General features: G+C 44.3%; 1 protein-coding gene across 5 annotated transcripts in view; it reads right to left on the minus strand.

The window, feature by feature from the left end:
• acot11a (acyl-CoA thioesterase 11a) overlaps positions 1 to 14969 on the minus strand; it is a 135457-nt gene that overhangs the window by 60665 nt on the left and 59823 nt on the right. For all 5 annotated transcript variants that reach the window (XM_063063940.1, XM_063063941.1, XM_063063943.1 and 2 more), the window contains 2 exons: positions 10909 to 10969; positions 10382 to 10483 (listed from right to left, as the gene is read on the minus strand). In XM_063063940.1, the coding sequence (XP_062920010.1) occupies positions 10382 to 10483; positions 10909 to 10969 (163 nt within the window). The remainder of the gene's footprint in view (positions 1 to 10381; positions 10484 to 10908; positions 10970 to 14969) is intronic.

The raw sequence follows: 14969 nt of genomic DNA on the forward strand, positions 1-14969 counted from the left end.
TGAATATTTACAGCTTTTCCTTGTAGTTTGACACTCTGGTTCGTGTGGAGCGTCCTCGCCCCACTAACTGCCACGACTTCTGCCGAATCCTCTCCAGTAGCGACTCCGGTTGGGTGATAACTTTAATAGGTAGTCTCCAGTCCGCCAGGTCCGACGTTGCCTCCTCCACCGTTGCGTAAGTTTTTGTCCCTTCGTCGTAAAAGACTCTCAGCCGAGCTGGATACAGGGTCTGGAATCTGATGTTGTTTTCCTTCAGGACTCTCCGTGTTTCCGTATATTCCTTCTGTCTGGCAAGAATCCCCGGTGCGTAGTTGTGGTCTAAACTGATTTTACAGTTGTTCCATATGAAACCTTTCTTTTGCCATGCCCTTTTAAGCACCTCTTCCTTCGTTCTGTAACTGAGAAATCTGACCAGAATCGATCTGGGCTGGGCACCTGCCGGAGGCTGTGGTGCCAACGTGCAGTGAGCCCTTTCTATCTGTAGGTCTTTTGCGGCCGGTATATCAAGGTTCTCTCTAAGCAGCTTCTCCACGAAGGGAATCATCAATCCGGGTTTACCTTCAGTTCCTTCGGGAACTCCGTAAATCCTCACATTTTCCCTTCTCGAGCGGCCTTCTTGGCCTATGAGCTTCCACTGGAGCTGGTCTTGCAGCTTCAGCATTTCTGCTATCACTTCCTCAGCGTTTTGTAGTTTCTCTTCAATTCGAACAATCCTCGCTTCGGTTTCATCTATCCACGAGTTAGTTTTTACTATTTCTCCTTTAATATCTTCCAGCTGTTTGCTGTTATCTTGTCGGAACTCGCGAATCTCTCCGAGAATCAAAGACAGAGTCACCGATTCCCCCTCATTATCTCCGTCCTGGCTTGCCATGGGGGAGCTAGGCCTGTCGCCTTGCTGCGTCTCTTTATGTTTATCAGCCTTCGGAGCGGACTTTTTAATCTTGTTCTTAGACATCATCCTTGCCCCTTTTATTAATATAGTTATGCAATATTAAGTATTTGTCCAAATTCGATTTTGGGGCAGTTTACCTTCTTTTTTGTCGAGAGACCTTTTCCTTACGCCGCCATTCCCTTGATGACCCGGAAGTCCCGCAAGTTGAGACATTTATCATTGCAGCAGAGTGAACTTAAAGAGATGTATAAAATTATAAGGAGCATAGATAGGATAAGGGGACTCAGCCTTTCTCCCCCAGGACTGGGGAATCAAGAACTAGGCGACGTAGACTTAAGGTGAGAGGAAAGAGATTTCATAGGGAACTTAGGGGCAACTTTTTCACTCCAAAGAGAGGTCAATCCATGGAATGAGCTGCCAAAGGAAGTGTTTCAGGCAGGTGCAATACCAACATTTAAAAGGTACTTGGACAGGTACAGAGATAGGAAAGATTTGGAATATGGGACTGGCTTAAATGGGGATCTTGATCAGCAGGGGCCAGTTGGGCTGAAGAACCCATTTCCGTGCTGTACGATTTGATAACTCTGTGAGAATCAGGTACGTTTTACACCAGTCTGGTATATTAACTTAGCCATTGTTGTCACACTGGAAACCCACCATGAGAGCAGATGCTGCAGATTTATTTGGTATTTATAGCTGGACTGCAATCAACCTAATTCAGAGTTTACACCGTTACTCGCAATGATTCATTTTCTAATAATGAACCAATATTCATACCATTCATAGCTTTCTCTTAAATTGGTGAATCGTACATTAGAACGTTCAGTTAATTCATTCATGTCCTTTAGGTATGGGCATTTGCCACACTTACCTGGTCTAACTTTTAAGTTTTAGAGATGTTTGATAATGCTCCTGAAAGAAGTTGGAACATGTTGTTTCATTAAACTCTCTATGTACAGTAAATGCAAGCTGCAAATATCCTAACCTGACTTTGAGCAGGAAGATCACCTGAAGAGCAATTAGTTCTACAAAATAGAGAATTCAGTGAAAGAAGATACTGCTTCCTCTGACAAAGTTATACCCACAAATTCTGACATCATTCCCAAATAAAAACATCTGCATATTCAGATATACACAGTATATAAATACACTCTCGTATATCCGGCACATGAAAATTAACTGTTTTATTTAAAAAAAATAAAGCACTGACATTTAATTCAACTCTTTGTTAAAGCAATTGATTTTTTAATGAATGTTATTTAACGTACAGGATTTGGAATTAGTTAAGTATTAACAGACGGTTTGGAGGAGTATAAAACTGGGCTCCACGCAGTCTGCTGCTTCTGCACTTCATCTCACATGTGCAGTTTGTGCCAGATGCCACCTTGGCAAGAACACTGATGCACGCTGCAAGGTGGATTTTGATTATCAGTAATGCAACACAAATTTAAAATTAAACAAATATGAAGCAATCGTTCACATTTTGTAGCTAAACAGACCAACTAATGCCTTCTCAATCACATACATTTGGCATCAGGTAGGACTCGGCCAACAAATGCAGTTTAAAGGAATCGTAAAAGGACCTTGTTGTTGATAGCGTTCTACTGTCTGTTGCAATGACTAGTGTGCTCAGACTGCATTCAAATATTTAAATTTTATGGAAAGTGGTATGCTTATGGTGAAGTAGTCTGACTCTATGTGCAAATTAGTTTCTTAAGAAGGTGCACCATAAATATCAGGGTAACACACACAAAATGCTGGAAGAACTCAGCAGGTCAGGCAGCATCTAGGGAAAGAAATAAACAGTCGCGTTTCTGGCCGAGACCCTTCATCATGACTGGCAAGGAAGTGGGGAGGAAGCCAGGATAAGAAGGTGGGAGGAGGAGGGGAGGGGAAGGAGTTCATGCTGGCAGGTGATGGGTGAAGGCAGGTGAGGGAGAAGGTAGGTGGATGGGGGAGGAAGGTTGAAGTGCAAAGCTGGGAGGTAATACTTGTGTGCTATACCACAAATATCACGTTTGATCTACAACATGAATAAAAAGATTGGCAGGAGGCACCTGGAGCAGGACAAGGATGTGTGAAGAAACAGAGGATGAGGAATCTTGGTATAAAATTGGATCCACCCAGACTGGGAGGCATCAGGTCTCCTGCCTAAGCAAACAAAAACAACTTTGCCACCTAATACATTGCAAACACAACCTCAGGCTGAAGCAAGGACTTCACTGTCAGCAGGTGTGGCTATAAACTTCTACTCTACATATAATGAGAGCCAGACTGTCACAGGACATGGCAGAATATTAGCATGTTCAAACACTTCCACTGTCTAGAAAACTCTGGACGATCACTGCAGCTCATGTCGTATTTCAAGCCCAGACCCTTAGTATCCTGCAACACACTTCACAACCTTGCAATTATAAGAGCATTATTCTAGTCTCCAGACATCAACAAAGCAGCTAAAAAGAACAAAAGAGTCAACTTTGACGGTCTATTTGAGCAAATTACGATTAACTGATACAACCGCAGACTGCTGCAACATGGAAACAGAGTCTTTGGCTCAACTTGTCCACGTTGACTGTGTTGCTTACCAGCAACACCAGGCAACAGGCGAAACTTGGAGGGGGAGGGATGAAGCAAAGAGCTAGGAAGTTGATTGGTGAAAGAGACAGAAGGCCATGGGAGAAAGAGGAGGGGGGAAGGAGGAGCACTAGAGGGAGGCGATGGGCAGGCAAGGAGATAACATGAGAGAGGGACAAGGGGACGGGAAATGGTGAAGGTGGGTGGGGGGAGAGGCATTACTGGAAGTTTGAGAAATCGATCTTTGTGCCATCAGGTTGGAGGCTACCCAAACGGAATACAGTACAAGGTGTTGTTCCTCCAACCCAAGTGTGGCCTTAGGAAAGGGCCACACTTAGACCGATGGTTTGAGATGCATCTATTTTAATGCAAGGAGTATTTTGAACACAGCGGATGAGCTTAAAGAGTGGATCAGTACTTGGAGCTATGATGTTGAGGCCATTACAGAAACTTGGATGGCTCGGGGGCAGGAATGGTTACTTCAAGTGCCAGGCTTTAGATGTTTCCGAAAGGGAGGCAAAAGAGGTGGGAGCATGACACTGTTGATCGGAGATAGTGTCACGGCTGCAGAAAAGGAGGAAGTCATGGAGGGATTGTCTACGGAGTCTCTATGGGTGGAAGTTAGGAACAGGAAGAGGTCAATAACTCTACCAGGTGTTTTTTTTTATATAGACCACCCAATAGTAACAGGGACATTGAGGAGCAGACAGGGAGACAGATCCTGGAAAAGTGTAATAATAACAGGGTTGGCTTGGTGAGAGATTTTAATTTCCCAAATATTGATTGGCATGTCCCTAGATCGAGGGTTTAGATGGGGTGGAGCTTGTTAGGTGTGTTCAGGAAGGTTTCTTGACACAATATGTAGATAAGCCTACAAGAGGAGAGACTGTACTTGATCTGGTATTGGGAAATGAATCTGGTCAGGTGTCAGATCCCTCAGTGGGAGAGCAGTTTGGAGATAATGATCACAATTCTATCTCCTTTACCATAGCATTGGAGAAGGATAGGAACAGACAAGTTAGGAAAACATTTAATTGGAGTAAGGGGAAATATGAGGCTATCAGGCAGGAACTTGGAAACATAAATTGGGAACAGATGTTCTCAGGGAAACGTACAGAAGAAATGTGGCAAATGTTCAGGGGATATTTGCGTGGAGTTCTACATAGGTACGTTCCAATGAGACAGGGAAAGGATGGTAGGGTACAAGAACCATGGTGTACAAAGGCTGTTGTAAATCTAGTCAAGAAGTAAAGAAAAGCTTACGAAAGGTTCAAAAACTAAGTAATAATAGAGATCTAGAAGATTATAAGGCTAGCAGGAAGAGCTTAAGAATGAAATTAGGAGAGCCAGAAGGGGCTATGAGAAGGCCTTGGCGGACAGGATTAAGGAAAACTCCAAGGCATTCTACAAGTATGTGAAGAGCAAGAGGATAAGACATGACAGAATTGGACCAATCAATCGGTGACAGTGGAAAAGTGTGTATGGAACTGGAGGAGATAGCAGAGGCACTTGATGAGTACTTTGCTTCAGTATTCACTATGGAAAAGGATCTTGGCGATTGTCGGGATGACTTACAGTGGACTGAAAAGCTTGAACATATAGATATTAAGAAAGAGGATGTGCTGGAGCTTCTGGAAAGCATCAAGTTGGATAAGTCACCGGGACCGGATGGGATGTACCCCAGGCTACAGTGGGAGGCGAGAGAGGAAATTGCTGAGCCTCTGGGGATGATCTTTGCATCATCAATGGGGACGAGACAGGTTCTGGAGTATTGGAGGGTTGCGGATGTTGTTCCTTTATTCAAGAAAGGGAGTAGAGGTAGCCCAGGAAATTATAACCAGTGAGTCTTACTTCAGTGGTGGGTAAGTTGATGGAAAAGATCCTGACAGGCAGGATTTATGAACATTTAGAGAGGCATAATATGATTAGGAATAGTCAGCATGGCTTTGTCAAAGGCAGGTCGTGCCTTACAAGCCAGATTGAATTTTTTGGGGATGTGACTAAACACATTGATGAAGGAAGAGTAGTAGATGTAGTGTATATGGATTTCAGCAAGGCATTTGATAAAACACCCCATGCAAGGCTTATTGAGAAAGTAAGGAGGCATGGGATGCAAGGGGACATTGCTTTGTGGATCCAGAATTGGCTTGCCCACAGAAGGCAAAGAGTGGTTGTAGACAGGTCATATTCTGCATGGAGTTCAGTGACCAGTGGTGTGCCTCAGGGATCTGTTCTGGGACCCCTACTCTTCGTGATTTTTACAAATGACCTGGATGAGGAAGTGGAGGGATGGGTTAGTAAATCTGCTAATGACACAAAGGTTGGGGGTGTAGTGGATAGTGTGGAGGGCTGTCAGAGGTTGCAGCAGGACATTGATAGGATGCAAAACTGGACTGAGAAGTGGCAGATGGAGTTCAACCCAGATAAGTGTAAGGTGGTTCATTTTGGTGGTCAAATATGATGGCAGAATATAGTATTAATGGTAAGACTCTTGGCAGTATGGAGGATCAGAGGGATCCTGGGGTCTGAATCCATAGGACACTCAAAACTGCTGCGCAGGTTGACTGCGTGGTTAAGAAGGCAAACGGTGCATTGGACTTCATCAATCGTGGGATTAGGAGCCGAAAGGTAATACTGCAGTCATATGGGACCCTGGTTAGACCCCACTTGGAGTACTGTGCTCAGTTCTGGTCGCCTCACTACAGGAAAGGTGTGGAAACCAGAGAAAGGGTGCAGAGGAGATTTACAAGGATGTTGCCCAGATTGGGGGGCATGTCTGATGAGAATAAGTTGAGTGAACTCGGCCCTTTCTCCTTGGAGCGACAGAAGATGAGAGGTGACCTGATAGAGCTGTACAAGATGATGAGAGGCATTGATCGTGTGGGTAGTCAGAGGCTTTTTTACAGGGCTGAAATGGCTAGTATGAGAGGGCATGGTTTGGTCTTTTTGGAAATCAGACCAGAGTGAATACTCTGAGGTGTGTTATGGAACAGAGGGATGTCATAGTAAAAGTGCAAGGTTTGCTGAAAATGGCACGGCAGGCTGACAAGTTGAAGAAGGCAGGTTTGGGCACGCTGGCCTTCATCAGTCAAGGCATTGAGTATAGGATTTGGGAAGTTATGTTGCAGCACTGCAGACATTTTTGAGTTCGCACTTGGAGGATTGTGTACAGTTTTGGTCATCCTGTCAGAGGAAAGGTGCTTGGGAGTAGGTACAGAGGAGATATCAGGAGTAAGTTTTTTTTACGGAGATAGTGATGAGTGCGTGGAATGGGCTGCTGGCAACGGTTGTGGAGGCAGATTCTACAGGGTCTTTTAAGAGACTCCTGGATAGATACATGGAGTTTAGGAAAATAGAGGGGTAAAATAGATCATTTCTAAGGTATGAACATGTTCGGCACAGCATCGTGGGCCAAAGGGCCTGTATTGTGCTGTAGGTTTTCTATGTTTCTATGATATACAGGAGGCCACTCCGGGAGCACCGAACACAGTAAATGACCCCAACAGACTCACAGATGAAGTGTTGCCTCACCTGGAAGGACTGTCTGGGGCTCTGAATTGTAGTGAGGGAGGAGGTGTAGGGGCAGGTTAGGCACTTGTCCCGCCTGCAAGGATAAGATTACCATGCTGGTAAACCTGTTTCTGCACTCTTTATATTTTAATAACACCTTTCCTCTGACAGGATGACCAAAACTGTACACAATCCTCCAAGTGCGAACTCAAAAATGTCTGCAGTGCTGCAACATAACTTCCCAAATCCTATACTCAATGCCTTGACTGATGAAGGCCAGCGTGCCCAAACCTGCCTTCTTCAACTTGTCAGCCTGCCGTGCCATTTTCAGCAAACCTTGCACTTTTACTATGACGTCCCTCTGTTCCATAACACACCTCAGAGTATTCAATCTGGTCTGATTTCCAAAAATGCAATACCTCACATTAACTGGACTGAAAGCCACTGGCTAATCCACAACCCACATACCAGCAGATCAAGCCCATCTGTAATTTTTCATAACCCACTACACTATCTCGCAACACAATCTATTTTAATATCATCCGTAAAGTTCCTATAAACATGGCAGTTCACATCACTTCCATTCCTAATTAGCAAACCTGTTTTCTTAAATAATGTCTCTGCATCGTCAAGATTTCTCTTCCCCATTTTAGTTTTTAATGTTTCAATCAAATCACCTCTCATGCTTCTTAACTCCAGCAGACACAAGCCTAGCCTACTTGACCTTTCTTCATAAGACTATCCTTCCATTCTAGATATTAGTCCAACAAACCTTCTCTGAATGGCTTCCACTTCGGTCCTTCCCTAACAGAGGCAAATACTCTACATAGACAGGACAACAAAATGGCTGCTGCTTCTCAGCTCCAGAGGCCCAGTTCAGTATCGTCCTGCAGTGTTACACGAGTCCACACCTTTCCCCTGTGATCAGGCAGTTTATCTCCTATCCCAATGGTGGGAAGAGTTGGTAAGTTAATTGATCACTGTAAATTGCCACTCGTGAGTAGATGACTATTAAATCTGGAGGAGATGGGGTTCATGAGAATGTGGGGAGAACAAACCATGGTTAATATGAGATTAGTGTAAGTGGGTGATTGATGGTATTGAGTCGGGTCAGTCAAAGGGCCCATTTCCATACTCAAGAACTGAACAAGTTCTCCAAATGTGGTATCACCACTTCCCTACAGAGCTGTTTCACTAAGGAACCACTTTATTCTACATTCTTAAACAAGTGTGCAATTTTCCAACCACTGCAATGTCACCTCACTAGACACTTTGATGTTCAGAGAATCCATAAATTGTAGAACATGTAAATAAAGCACAACTAAACCGAAGAACTCTTACCCTATTCATTCTTTACATTGTCATATAAGCTTTTAGTTTTTAAGTCTGAATGACCAGCAGACTGAGTCACATTGAGACCAAGGAGGAAACCTGCTTCACGAAACAGCATCCATGTACATCTAAAGTCACAAACTGCTGAGGATGGCAATTGTGGCAAGGCAGCATTGAAAGGGTAAGTGTATCGGTGAAATATTTTTAAAAAATCAATGTCAAGCAATCTACATTAAACAAGGAATTGCTACCAATATTGTTATATCTTGAGAACTGAATTCATTGCCCTATTGAAAGAGTTACCAAAAAGAACCACTTTGCCCCTCCCTCCAATTTCTTTCATTTCTTAACAACATATTTATTTTATTATCTTGGAAAAGTGATGCTGCTGAGCGTTTCACGGTAATTAACTATTTTACCATTGACATTTTTCTCAGGAGATTTAATTTTGCATTAATCAAAGCAACACACATAAAATGCTGGAGGAACTCAGCAGATCAGGCAGCATCTATGGAAAAGAGTAAACATGCTATGTCTCGGGCCGAGACCCTTCTTCAGGATTGGAAAGGAAGGGAGAAGACACCAGAATAAAAAGGTAGGTGGAGGGGAAGGAGGATAGCTGGAAGGTGATAGGTGAAGCCAGGTGGGTAGGAAAAGAAAAGGGCTGGAGAGGAAGGAATTTGATAGGAGAGGAGAGTGGACCATAGGAGAAAGGGAAGGAGGAGGGGACCCAGAGGGAGGCAACAGGCAGGTGAGAAGAAGTAAGAGACCAGAGTGGGGAATAGAAGATGAGGGTAGGGGGAGGGAAAATTACATGACTGGAAGGAGAAACTCATATTCATGCAACCCAGTTGCAGGCTATCTAGATGGAATATGAAGTGATGCTCCTCCATCCTGAGGGTGGCCTCATTGCATCACAAGAGAAGGTCATGGACTGACATGTCAGAACAAGAATGCAAATCGGAATTAAGGTGTTTGGCCACCGGGAAGTTCTGCTTTTGACAGATGAAGCACAGATGCTTGATGAAGCGGTTGCCCAATTTGCAGCAGGTCTCACCAATGCGTTGGAGGCTGCATTATACAATAGACAACAACAGCAGATTCACAGGTGAAGCGTTGCCTCACCTGGAAGGACCTCACTGGTGAAAAAAAAAATCCCTCCCCCTCCCTCCTCTTCTTCTAATCCCCACTCTGGCCTCTTGCCTCTTCTCGCCAGCCTATTGCTTACCCCTGGGTCCCCTCCTCCTTCCCTTTCTCCAATGGTCCACTCTCCTCTCCTATCAGATTTTTTCTTCTCTCGCCCTTTACCTTTCTTACCCTCCTTCATTCACCTATCACCTTCCGGCTATCTTCCTTCCCCTCCCCCACCTTTTTATTCTGGTGTCTTCCCCCGTTTCCTTTCCAGTCCTGAAGAACGGTCTCAGCCCGAAATCTTGCATCTTCGTTCATTCCAGCATTTTGTGTGTCTTGCTTTGGATTTCCGGCAACTGCACAATTTCTTGTGTTAGTGAATCAAATCCTGGTCTGATTGTTTCTGATCTACATTGCACAGATGTATTCAGAGTGACAGGATAGGCATCTTTAAACTAATTTATCTGTCAATAACACAAGAGATTCTAGAAGTCCAGAGCAACAGGCACAAAATGCTGGAGGAACTCAGCCCGTCAGGCAGCATCTATGGAAACGAATAAACAGTCTACATTTCAGGCTGAGACCTTACATCAGATTAGGATCAATAAGCTGCTAAAATAGTATTTTTCTGCATTTAGTGCAGCTATAAACCAGTATTCCACAGGTTTCTTACTAAGCAAGTTTGGTTAAAATTATCCTCAATCCATCTGAAAAATAATACATACTTCCTACTCACAAAAACTTCTGCTTTTTATGTGAAAAGGCTATTTCTTGATTTTGTTGTTGATTTGCACATGCAGTTAAAATATCATTAAACTTCCCTGGACGTTTAACAACTAAAGAGGAATACATATGGCAAATTAAAACAAAATCAGAGTGCATACATATTAGATAAGCACAACCTTCAGATCTTTAGTTACCACTCTAAGATCATATTCCTACCTTTCCAGGACCTTCTCCCTTGGCTACGAAGGTAGCAAATGCATTGCACACTTTCCACTGCTTTCCACTCAACGGATCTTCACAAATAATATTAATTCCAACCTGGATAAAGAATTATTTTCTAAATTAATCTAACTGTAAAGCATCTCCCAGCAGAACAACTACAACCCAATGATTTCCAACAATGCTTTTAACGTCAAATGCACGGTTCGGAGAGAATGGTCCGGCAGCTCTGGCCAAGGAGCACCAATGTTAGCTCTATATAGCTTTCAGAACTGGCACAAATCTACCATTGTTATAAATTCTGATCTAAAATTGTAGATACACTGAGCCACAACACTGTATTTCCGTATGATGTCAGCAAACTGAAGGTTATGGTAGAGCTGTATTCTAGGATAAGTTAAACATCCCAAAGGCATATACGTATGAGAAAAACAGATTGGAAAAAAACCCTATCTTAATTGGATTTAATTGTCACTCGACTGGATTAGTGAAATCCTTCATACAAATCTAAAGTAAGTTCCAACCTCCAGACTTGTGGTAAATGCACGATTCACTTTTGCTTTGATGTTCACTACTTGTCCAACTCTGGAAGAAAATAAAAGCATTCAGAATTACCAAGAAAGCCACTTGCAAATGCACTGAAAATCTGCTATCATGATAACCTTGACAAGTTCATTTTTGTATTTCATAATACCAGCTTTGGTGAGTAACTAACATCCACTATAATCCTATTAAAGGGTATCAAGCTCCAGCTTGTGTTATTTTGAATCCAAATACTCAGCATTATCTTTATCTTAGAACTCTCCCAATGGTATTTGCCATAGGAGTGCAAAATGCTCAGCTGCCAAGCTTTCTCTTTTGACAATTTCCCTTTTTTTTCCCAGAGAAATTTGAAGCAGTGGTGAGGGCAGGGGAGTAGATGTTACCTACATGGGCTTTAGCAATGCCTTTGATTAGGTCCCATATGATGGAACACATGGAATCCAGATGAGCTTGTCAATAGATACAAAATCTGTTTGGTGGTAGAACATAGAGGGTGGTAAGAGAGGTAGTTTTTCAGTAAGAGGCTCGTGACCAGCGGGGTGTTGCAGAGATCAGTGCTGGCTCCTCTGTTATTGGTGAGATATATTAATAATCTGGATGAGAATGTAGGTGGCATAATTAGCATATTTGCAGTGACAGCAATATTGGTGTTGGATAGTGGACAGTGAAGAAGGTTGTCCAAGGCTACAACAGGGTACTGAGCAACAGGGAAATGGGCAAAGGAATAGCAGAAGGAATTTAACCCAGACAAGTGCAAAGTGATGCAATTTGGGAAGCTAAACCAGGACTGGACTTACACAGTGAACGGCAGAGCCTTGAAGAGTGTTGTTGAATGGAGAGACCTGAGGTTGCATGTAAATAATTCCACAAGTGTAGCAACACAGGTAGGCAGGGTAGTGAAGATGACATATGGCCTCCGTCAGGTAAGCCATCAAGTACAAGAGTTGAGATGTCAAGTTTCAATTATACAGAACATTACTTATGCCACATAGAGTATTACGTGCCATTCTGGTTGCCAGAATAAGCTACAGAGAATGGAGAACGATTCAAAAATGTTGTCTGGATTGGAAGGCTTGAGTTATTAGGAGGGACTGCATTTGTTAGATCTGCTTTCTCTGAAGCAAGTAACATGATAGAGTATATAAATTTATGAGCGGTGTAGACAGTATGGATAGATACTTGGTCTGTTGTCCATAAAACTAGGGAGCAGAAGTTTAAGATGAGAGGGAGGTGGTTTCAAGGGGAACTGGAGGGGTAAGTTTTTCACAAAGAGTAGTTGGTATCTGGAATAAGCTGCCAGAGGTGATGGTAGAAGCAGGAATAGTAACAACATTTAAGAGACATCTGTTCAAGTACTTGAATGAGCAAGCTAGAGGGGGATATGAAATTATTGCAAGCAAGTGGGTTAGTGTAGACAAGCATAATGGTTGGCATAAACATAATGGGTCAAAAGAACTGTTTCAATTCTGTACAACTTAAAAGACTCTAAATCTTACATATTTTTAAAATATTCCTTCACTCAGGGAGCTAATGGGCCCAACTCACCACCAAGACTAAATCTGTCCGCTTACACCACCTACGTTAGAGACTTGTGTCCAAGGACCCACCCTCTTTGCCAGTGCCCAGCATTCATGCTTCTCCCTACCACTCAACCTGCTCCCATCTACCCAGCACCACCAACCACAGGAAGGATCGATGCCCCTCACTCGAAGGAAGCCCAATCAAGACACCAATTCTGCCTCTCATGGCTTCCTGCCTTCGCCCTCCGGGAATTTCAAGTACAGTATCCGTGGCTCACCAGGAGAATTGTGAATTCTGCATTGCCGTGAATCAAGCAGGAGTTCTACACAGTGCTCTGGTCAATATTTAGCCCTCCATCTCATCAGAACAGATAGCTGATGAAACACACACAAAATGCTGGAGGAACTCAGCCGGCCGGGCAACGTCTATGGAAAAAAGCACAGTCGACATTTCAGGCCGAAATCCTTCAGCAGGACTGGAGAGAAAAAGTTAGGGAGTAGATTTGAAAGATGGGGGAAGGGAGAGAGAAACACCAGGCGATAGGTGAAACTTAGAGGGGGAGGGATGAAGAAAAGAACTAGGAAGTTGATTGGTGTAAGAGACAGAAGGCCATGGAAGAAAGATAAAAGTGGGGGGAGCACCAGAGGGAGGCGATGGGTGGGCAAGGAGGTAACATGAAAGAGGGAAAAGGGGATGGGAAATGGTGAAGGGGAGGGGGTGGGGCATTACTGGAAGCTTGATAAATCAGTGATCATGCCATCAGGTTGGAGGCAACCCAAACAAAATATAAGATGTTGTTCTTCCAACCTAAGTGTGGCCTTATCGCAACAGTGAAGGAGGCATGGATGGACATATTGGAATGGGAATGGGAAGTGGAATTAAAATGGGTGGACACTGAGAGATCCCGCTTGTTCTGGTGGACGGAGCGTAGATGCTTGGCGAAGCGGTCTCCCAATCTACGTCGGGTCTCACCGATATACACGAGGCCACACCGGGAGCACCGAACACAGTACATAACCCCAACAGACTCACAGGTGAAGTGTCGCCTCACCTGGAAGGACTGTTTGGGGCCCTGAATGGTAGTGAGAGGGGAAGTGTAGCACTTGTTCTGCTTGCAAGGATAAGTGCCAGAGGGAGATCAGTGGGGAAGCACAAATGGATATGGGAGTCACGTAGGGAGCGATCCCTGCGGAAAGCAGAAAGTGGGGAGGCAGAGGGAAAGATTTGATTAGTGGTGGCATTGAGTTGGAGGTGGCAGAAGAATTATGTGCTGGACATGGAAGCTGGAGGAAAGGACAAGGAGGACATCTCTTTGTTTTTTTAGAATGAAAAGCCTCATCCTGAGAGCAGATGCAGCGGAGACAGAGGAACTGAGAGAAGAGGATGGCGTTTTTACAAGTAGCAGGGTGGGGTGAGGTATAGTCCAGGTAGCTGTGAGAGTCCATTGGTTTATAATAGACTTCATGGATAAGTTGTCTCCGGAGATTGAGACAGTGAGATCGGGAAAGGGAAGGGAAGTGTTGGAAATGCAGCAGATAAATTTGAGGCCAGGGTGGAAGCTGAAAGCAAAGTGGATGAAATCGACGAGTTCAGCATGGGTGCAGGAAGCAGCACCAATGCAGTTGTCGATGTAGTGTAGGAAAAGTGCAGGACGGTCACCAATGCAGGCTTGGGACACAAGTGTTCCACGTAGTCAACAAACAGGCAGGCATAGCTAAGACCCCTGCGAGTGCCCATGGCTCCCCCTTTTGTTTGAAGGAAGTGGGAGGAGCCAAATGAGAAATTATTCAGAGTGAGGGCAAGTTCTGCTAGGCGGAAGAGAGTGGTGGTGGAGAGGAACTGGTTGGGTCTGGTGTCCAGAAAGAAACAAAGAGCTTTAAGGCATTCCTGATGGGAGATGGAGGTGTATAGGGACTGGACATCTATAGTAAAAATAAGATGATGGGGTCAGGGAACCTGAAATCCTTGAAAAGCTCAATGCCTTCAATCGCAGCTCTTCCATTTCATGCACGTTTGCTCTTACCCCATCCTCTCGCCACCCAACCAGGGATAGGGTTCCTCTTGTAATCACCTACCACCCCACCAATCTCCGCATCCAGCACATAATTGTCTGAAATTTCCACCATCTCCAACTGGATCCCACCACCAAGCACATTTTTCTCTTCCCCCTCACTTCCTGCTTTCCACAGGGATTGCTCCCATCATGACTCCCTTGTCCATTCATCCTTCCCCACTGATCTCCCTCCTGGCACTTATCCTTGCAAGCAGAACAAGTGCTACACGTGCCCTTACACTTCCTCCCTCGCCACCATTCAGGGCCCCAAACAGTCCTTCCAGGTGAGGCAACACTTCACCTGTGAGTCTGCCGGGGTCATATACCGTGTTTGGTGCTCCTGGTGTGGCCTCCTCCATATCGGTGAGACCCGACGTAGATTGGGAGATCGCTTCGCTGAGCATCTACAATCCATGCGCTAGAACAAGCAGGATCTCCCAGTGGCCACCCATTTTAATTCCGCTTCCC

Source organism: Mobula hypostoma, chromosome 12 (genome assembly GCF_963921235.1).
Source record: "Mobula hypostoma chromosome 12, sMobHyp1.1, whole genome shotgun sequence".
NCBI lineage: Eukaryota > Metazoa > Chordata > Chondrichthyes > Myliobatiformes > Myliobatidae > Mobula > Mobula hypostoma.